General features: G+C 37.0%; 1 protein-coding gene across 1 annotated transcript; it reads right to left on the minus strand.

Moving 5' to 3' along the window:
• Window positions 1–406: 406 nt before the first annotated feature.
• Window positions 407–8,225, minus strand: golm1 (golgi membrane protein 1). The gene is made up of 11 exons (XM_086174220.1): window positions 8,057–8,225; window positions 5,563–5,693; window positions 5,256–5,435; window positions 5,027–5,081; window positions 4,835–4,937; window positions 4,531–4,648; window positions 4,096–4,243; window positions 3,786–3,992; window positions 3,277–3,438; window positions 3,109–3,207; window positions 407–2,869 (listed from the first exon to the last, which is right to left on the minus strand). The coding sequence occupies exons 2-10, from the start codon at window positions 5,689–5,691 to the stop codon at window positions 3,110–3,112; spliced, it is 1,200 nt and encodes a 399-aa protein (XP_086030346.1). The 5' UTR covers window positions 5,692–5,693; window positions 8,057–8,225; the 3' UTR covers window positions 407–2,869; window position 3,109.
• Between the last annotated feature and the right edge of the window lie 583 nt (window positions 8,226–8,808).

The raw sequence follows: 8,808 nt of genomic DNA on the forward strand, positions 1-8,808 counted from the left end.
TTATAAATAATGCATTTGCTTTTTATTGCATGACATAAGTATTTGATCACCTACCATTAAGAACTGTGGCTCTCACAGACCTATTAGTTCTTCTTTTAAGAAGCCCTCCTATTCTCCACTCATTATTACCTGCATTAACTTCACCAGTTTGAACTGGTTACCTATATAAAAGACACCTGTTCACACACTCAAACAAATTCCAACCTCTCCACAATGGCCAAGACTAGATTAAGACCAAAATCAAATAAATTATTACATATATATATATATCATATATATAATTGTATATAATTATATAAAATAAAGAGAGAGAGAGAGACTGTATTACATTTTTTCAAATTTTGTCACTCCAGTCCAGTGTTTGCGGGATTCAATAATCAAACCAAACAAAGATGGGAGATGCAGGTTGACATGGTCATCAAAATCTTTCATTTAATCAGTAAAGCCTTTGTTAAGCTACTCTGAATAGAAAATATTCACATTCTAAAAAAGAAACAGTTTACAAAATTGTTAATAATTTTTGGATCCAGGTAAAGACCTTGAGTTAACAATGTGTGACAGGCAGACAACACAAAATCAAACATAATGTAGAATGTTCACGCTTTGCAGAGTCAAAGAAACACAAAACCTATTTCAACATGATAAAAATCTGCTCACAACATCTACTGACAAAATAGAGGAAGGCAGAAAGAAAGGAGAGTTCAGTAGTCTGCAGAGGCGCTACGGTAAGACTGAGCTCATCCAGGGGATGTGACAAGACAAATGTATCTGTATCATTATCACAATAATGACTGTCATTAGTACTTCTCTTAAAATCAGATAAACATGGCCAGCAGGCCAAGATTCAACAGATAAATTAAAAATAAGTTAACACCACCAATTCAGTAAGGATTGGATATTTTCTTGGTAACGTTATCTCAAGACTCTGAAATATCTTTCTCACTGTAGGACACTGCCTGGTGACGTTTCCCCAAATAGTAGTCAGGTTAAAATTGCAGAGGGTCAACCTTACAACAATGACTTTGCAGCCCAGTTAAGGTCAGACTTGTACAATTGCCAATTATTGAGATTAAGATTTAAACCTGCAATCTTGAAATAAATACCAGAAAAGTTTTGCAAAAAGTAGTAGTTTTGAATAACGCCAAAAATATCTGTCTTCATATCAAATACTTACTTCATGATTTTAAATACAGCTGGAAAAATCAAAGACACATATTTACAGTTCTATCTCAAAAGGTTACCGTATGTAATTAGATTTGGTAACATTCTGGGAAGTGATTTCAAACTGAAAGTTCTCATTATTATATCTGGTATCTTATATTTGATTATTTCCTAAAAGTAAGAATTCTATGGTCATGACTAAAATATAGGGAGTGTGCCAGGAAATGTACATGTTGGGTGGCGGCAAAGTTTTCAGCAGATAAATCAAATCAGAAAACAATGGAAAACGCCAACATTTCAATGCAATATCATTTTTTAAAAGTATGATTATATCCCACTGAGTAAACCTTGTTTAAATTAGAATGACTGACATTTCTCATCAGCCCTCTTGGAAAATGTGCTTCCATTGTTTCACTGGTCAGCTGCATTTATTCACACGGATGAAGATATTTCAGAGGGGAACTATTCAATCTCGGTAGAAAATCTCCACTGCACTACTCATATTTTTGAACCGCTAAGTCAAACCTTTGTTAATCTTGGCAAATTCTACATTAGCTGTTGATAAAGTCAAATATACAACTTAATTGCCAGAAAAATAAAAATCTTTCCTGTACAGTATTATTACACAAGAGGGAAAATTTTCAATAAGGAAATTAAACTCACTGTCATATATAAGGCTATATAATAGTTTGACGCATGATCATTCAAACCGTTAAACAGGGCAGTGCAGTTTTATGTTAGAAGACCGAAAAAACTATATCATTGCTACTGAATATTCACATTAAATTGCTTCTAGTAAATTTCCTTCATAGTTGTTTATCACAGAAACCATGTGTTAACTGTGTTTTTGGCAACATGGTAATCAGGACATTTACTGTACATGATTCTGTGTAACCTTAGGGTCATGCTGCATCCAAAAGCAACATAAAAATGAAAAAGTTGAAAATTCTTCCCCAATTTTCCCAGTTCTGCCATTATGGCGTAAACAATACAAATGTGAAAACATTAAAAAAAAATTCGCTCATGCTGTGAAGTTCATTTTTCAGTCCAGTTCTTGATGTGCTTTATAGTGATCCATCAGACAGCGAGCTGAGAACTAAGACGGCAATACGGAAACTCTCAAAAGCACTGAGAACTTCCAGATTACTGACATGGAGCAAAGTAGCCAGCAACTAAAACACCTCAATAAGCCCAAGATTTTGTCTAACAATTATGGGACATGTGCACTGGTTTTTGTACCGCTTTTGCAATATTGTATATCGGATGTGAACTTGGACGTATTGAGCGTCTCGCTCAAGGGTTGCATGAGCCACATTACCTGATAACCTGCACATGTGGCTTATACAACTACAATCCCCTAAATGTTTAACATATAAATGATTTGAATCAGTCTTAACTTTGACTTTCAGATCACTGAAAAGATCTGTTGTGGCCCACAGGGATAGGTGATATATTCCCATATTTAAACTGTGAAGATCTCGGTATCTAAAACATTAGGCAATGGAACTCTAAATTAATATGGCAGAGCTATTGAACAGACAAAGCAGGGCTTTGATTTCTTGGGCTCCATCATAGCGTCATTTCATTCATTTCAAAAGTTTTTGCTCCTCCAATGGGCTTCAATTTTCATCTGTTTGATCAACCTGTTAAAAGCAGCGGCACTGCAGTCTTAGTTCCTATTGATGTGCAGAATCCTTTCATTCCAGTGCTGCAAGAAAAACGTCATGTCACTAAAATATACAAAGCAATAGATTTAGATACTAAATTTAACTCTTCATTTAAATCAGTCATGCTGTTGTGTTTCTAATATTCAAATTGTTCATCACATGAAATATCTTAGCTACAAGCTATATGCAACTAAGCATTGCAAAGAATATGCTAAAGGTACGATATGAAACCCTAAACACAATCCGTGAGGACAATACAACTTTATGTCTGGGTGTGTACCTTAAATTTGGGCAAGCTCCGCTTGTTTGTCTGCTTCAAACTCCCCTTCATTCTCATCATCGCCATTATAGTCTGCCAGCTCCTCTTCCATGCCCCTGTCTGGTGACCAGTACCATTTTATTAGTGCATTAAATACTCAGACTTTTCTTCTTAGGAAGGTAAACATACCTGTATTTTCTGTCTGTTTACTCTGAAGTTGTTTATCAAGATCAACTCCATCTGTTACTTGGAGGTCCTGATCATAATCATCAGAATCATCAACTTTCTGACCAACTGGAGTGTCATCTTTTCCCTGGCCAACAAGCATGCCTTCCATGCCTGGGTCTGCATCTGGAAAAAAAATAATATTGGGCCATTTTTGGTAATGATTCAAATTCAAGTCCTAGTAATTCCAGCCAAATTAATTATACATAGCATTTTGGTAACACCTGTAGTTACCAAATCTGTATCTGATTGTTGTGGAACTAAATATTCAGGTATATTATTCGCATTTCAGGCAAGCCATTTTCAGAGACACACATGCACATACTCCCACTGTTCCAAATGTGTTACAGCCAATCACTTCGATGGAGACTTTAGCTCTGACCTTTGTAAGACTTCCTAGGAAGGATCCTTTGAATACACATCACCGTCTTACTACTATGTACAATTAGAAAACAAATGGCAGAATTTCTTACCTTCTGTCTGAATGCCCTCTTCATTAGCATCCATCACCTGCATATCAGTCAGATTGTTTGTAGAAAGCTTATTGGTCTCCGCATTCCCCTCTTCTGATTTGACAGGTTGGTTTGCTTCTGGCAAGTGAGTCACGACGTTGCTTGAGGGAACAGAGTGGATCTCTTTTTGTGGGAGAACTTGGGAGAGGGGTGGTTGCACTGCAGCATCTGGATCAAAGAAATAATGAGGCAAAAGGTAAATGTAGGAAATGAGCATCCACAAACGATTACAATTTTCACCTAAAGCCTACAGGAAATCCATGGGCTTTACCATTGTCTGGTAAGTTATTGCTGGTCAGGAGGTCAAAAGTTTCACCACCCTTGGGCTGGTTGGCAAGTAGTGTGTGGCTTACAGTAGCCGGTGTCTTCAGCAAACTAGATCCAGTCACTAACTCTTCTTTAACCTCGCCATTTACTCCCTTTTAGGGCAGAGAAGGAAAGTCAAGATGCAACCACGTCTCTTTACATAAACAGCTGAGTGAACATTTAAAAAATGTTAGAAGGATTTTATGTGTCATATGAGAGGGATTGAGTGGCTTTCAGAGAGAACGACAAAAAAATTCATAACAAACATGTCCAGAAACCAACAGACAAGGGGTAAAACAAAAATCAGACACAAAGCTTTTTGAAAAATGACTAAAATAGCTTATTAGTCCCAATCATTTCATACAAAAATAAACACTAGCAAAAAAAAGGTACAAATTACCTGGCCTCCCTGAGGAGAAACTAACTTTTCCATTTTCTTCTGAGCTTCAACTTTTGCAGCTGCTACTCTTTCATCACACATCTCCTTCTGAGCCAAGACCTGGGAGTGACAATGTGTCCTTTGTGTGTGCACAGACACAGACAGACACACAAAAATGCTTTAACTAAGAGTAGCTGTAACGATTACATTGCAACGTTTGAAGTGTATTAAACTGTCAGTTGTGATTATTCCCATTGTTACTTTGATCAAGATGACCAGTACTACTATACTTTCTCATTTCAACAAACCAATTATTGTTTCTTACATGTCATATGTAAGTTTATTGTTAAGGGTGTTAATGTTGCCTTGACAACTTTGCAGATCCTTCTGAAGCTTTCCGAGGTATTCATTCAGCTGATTCAACTGGCCTGAAAATATGTGAACAGAGATAACTTGTAAGTGTGATTATCATTTTATTTGCCTAATCTGAAATGCATTTTTTGAGGGAGGCGGTTACCTTTGAGATCCTGTATTGTTTTTGTGCTAGTGGAGATATTTTGCTGCAGTGGTACCTACAACAACAGCAAACAAATATCAAACTGAAGAACCCTCTGATAAAACATCTTAATAATCTTATCAAAATATAATTATACCAATAACATTTTGACAAGGATTGACCTTGACAGAGAACCTTCACAGACAAAGAAATATCAAAATCACAATTAGCATATTTGATCTATATCTACCCTCTCTTGGTTGCAGATATTCTGGGCTCCTTCCAGTTGTCTCTTATACATGCTTTCTAGGTGACTCATCTGCTCCTTCTGTCTCTGAATCTCCTCCTGGTACTCATTTCTCTTATTTTCTGCAACCCCACGCTCCGCAGCTCCACGCCGCAACTGGCCCTCCAACTCATACAGCTTTGTCTACATAGATGAAAAGGAATAAAGGTATGGGTCAGGATATCGTTTTTACAGTTAACGTTTACAGACAATGTACATTTGATATAATAATTTTCACATCAGAACTTCAAATGCACACATAATAACCTACTTGTAACTCTAGATTTCGGGAGCTGGACACCCAGTAGTTAAAGCCTAAAACCAGTATACACGCAATCAGAGCTCCAATCATTAGAGGGGGTGATCTTCCTCCACGGCGCCCATTTCCCAGTCCACCCATGGCTATTTTTGAGCAGAAAAAACACAAATATCACCAAGGATAAACACAATTTTCATCAATTACATCAATAGATATTTGGACAAATTTGACTGAGATCAGCAAAAAAGGGATAGACAATCATTTAGAAAGGTAAATGACATGTCAAAGCTGCACTTAATAGTATCACTTAGGTAATAATAAGAGGGCTTTGTTCCAAAGCACTGAGTGCGATTCAAAGAAAATGCACATGCTAAAAGAAATCGGGTCAAGATGAAGGATTTGGTTGTGCATTTTCTGAGATGAATTACCCTGTAATAACGACAGAAATACCTGGCCAACAGCTTCGATATTAGAAGTATCGGTATGCTGTTGGAGGATGGGTCAGCACTGAATTTTCACTTGAGGGTGTCGATCTCTTCATTCAGTTGCCAGGAAATCTTGGTTTTTATCTGACACAAAACTTTTTTGCTGTACTCATTTGAACAATCCCCAGATACACTACTACTGATACCCAGAAGCATCACAGAACAGTAGGATGACTGAAACATGGAAAGTCAAAAGACCATTCAAACCTTATATAGGGTTTTGGATCGTGTGTTGATTGAGCATTACAACTGGGACTTGTGCGATGGCCCATCACTTGGAGGAAGAATTACAAAGTGTGCAAAAGCTTGGGACTTATAACTCACAATTGCAATATCAATGGGACTTTCACAGTACTGTCAGGTCTGATACAGCTGGACTGGTTCAAGATTCAAGATTCAAAGTGTTTATTGTAATATGTGCCGCCTGGAAACACGTTCCCCGAACAATGAAATTCTTATTTTGCTTTCCACAGTGAAGCCAGTTGGGCTGCAAAAAACAATTAAATAATAAGCATATTATTGCAACAAGATGCACACAGTGCAAACGAATTTGAACAGGATTAACAGGATGTGCAAGTCTTAAGAAGAAGTACAAATTGAGAGGAAAGCAGTTGTGTTCACGGTGCATTTGGTTTAGCTGATGCAGTTTCAGTTACATAGATTATGAGCTTATTTCCACAAACAAGTATATGGAAACTGGGTGTGGAGCGCATTTCAAAGCCAAACATCTGCAAGGCTTCCCTGTTTTGTCAGATGATGTCAAAGGAATTAGGTTGTTTAAATGAACAAAATTGAATAGAACTGAATCGAATTGACCTTTAATCATCCAACAGAGGAGAAATCCAATCCCTTTTCAGCCCAATGTGGAAATCAACCACTTGCCCTGATGCGAATCATCAGGCACGCTTTTAATCATGTGTTTAATCATGTTATACTTGTTAAGCAGATACAGAATTAACAGATATCATACTGCCAGTTGTCTTCAAAATTAGCTTATCTCTTTGGTGAGCTTTATCATGACACCTATGGAAGTTAAGTTAGTGTTGATCTGAGTGTAATTAGTTAGAATCTCATGAATTCCCCTAAAAAAGCTATACAAAAAGAAGATTTAATTTAAAAAGGTAGATCTGGTCAAAAAAAAAATCTGTAGGGTGCAGTTTCTTTCTATCAGTAAGCTGACTTTGCAGATATCTGCCCTCAAGACATCGGTGTTGTTTCACGGCCTGTTTATTAAGCTAATAAACCTGTTTGTTATCTAGCTGTTGAAGTATTTATGTAGCTTTGAAGTAGAGGAAAAAAAAACATTTTCCTAATCCAACAAGCACCAAAGTCTGTGTTTAATCTTAATTACTTAACCAATATCTTACGATTTAATTGTATCCAAAATAAATAAATACATACAGCAAAACCATGTCACTATCTGTATACAATAAACATAATAAACAAAATGTTTGCACCAAATTTGAACTTACATTTCAATTAAATAATCATTTTGAGCAAGATAGCAACGGGGTTTTATGAATGCCTATAATTTCCAGAAAGTAGGCGAGGCTGTCATCACTGAGGGAAATTATGACTAAATCGCTGAATTTAGAGTAAAAACAAAAAAACGACGGTTTGATTTCATGTATCGGTGCTTAGGATGACAAGCAAACATGATGGGAAAGTTAAGTATCTGGCTGAACCGAAGGACAGAGATCAGGAGAGCTGGTAGACAACAGAGCCAGACTGTTTATTCACGGCACCACACAGAAATCATTCATCTGCGGTAGTGGGAAGAGGACTGAGCCGCGCAGCTAAAACAAATTTGACCATGACGAGGTGATGCTGCTTACTCACAGGTATAAAGTAAAACAACTATAAAGAAGTGAACTACAAATAATTTAGCCAAAATAAATAAATAGTTTAACTAAAAGCCCCAAACGCTGTAACTTCTCGCTGAAGCTTACGCAAACTCAGTTTACAAGCGTACAATGTTAGCTTCACTTGGCTAATGTAAGAGGACAGGATTGTCAGCTTACCCGGTCGACACAGCGCTTACAAACCGGGAAAAACTGTCAGACCTGGATGTTTCGATGGTACTTCTCTGGATGGGGTGATTTAACTGCGGTTCCCAGGCTCAAAAAAACTACACATTCCCCGGTAGACAGTTAGCTAGTATGCATTGTTGGCAACCACCGGGACCCTCTCGGTAATGCAGCGAAATTGCTGCCTTTGTGTGCCGCAGGAAAGGTGAAGTTAAGATGAAAGATGCACACTGTGCGTCTTTATACAGATGAAATATAACCCCATTCGATGAATCAAAGTCGGATAAATATTACGTTCATTTAAAGAAAATTAAAAAAAAAAAAGGCATTCCAGAAAACTACAATATTATCTTTCGACCCACCAAAGCGTAGATGTAGAGTTTCCGGAAAGATTTGAAGGCAGCATGCGAGGTAAAAAAAAAAAAAAAAAAGCTAACGTGATTGATACGCAACAGTCTTATTGAATTATATTTAAATACATCAAAGGGCCAATCTTAAACTGGAGTAAATTACCGAGTTAGAATTTAAACCATTAAAAATCCAACATTCAAGTGATTAATGGGGAAAAATCACGTATGAAGGAGTGTCAAACTCAAGCCACATCAGTGTTATGATGCCCTCGGTGTGCCATTAGTAAATATTAAACAATGTATTCTTTGCCATTTTACAAAATTGCCTCAGCATTTCACTGAATAGTGCTTTTGTTAAAACCTTTGATTGAGCAGGTCTGAAAGTAGGGTTCTAAG

This window comes from Fistularia commersonii, chromosome 26 (genome assembly GCF_037954325.1).
Source record: "Fistularia commersonii isolate RoL2024-O1a breed Wild chromosome 26, RoL_Fcom_v1.0, whole genome shotgun sequence".
Taxonomy (NCBI): domain Eukaryota; kingdom Metazoa; phylum Chordata; class Actinopteri; order Syngnathiformes; family Fistulariidae; genus Fistularia; species Fistularia commersonii.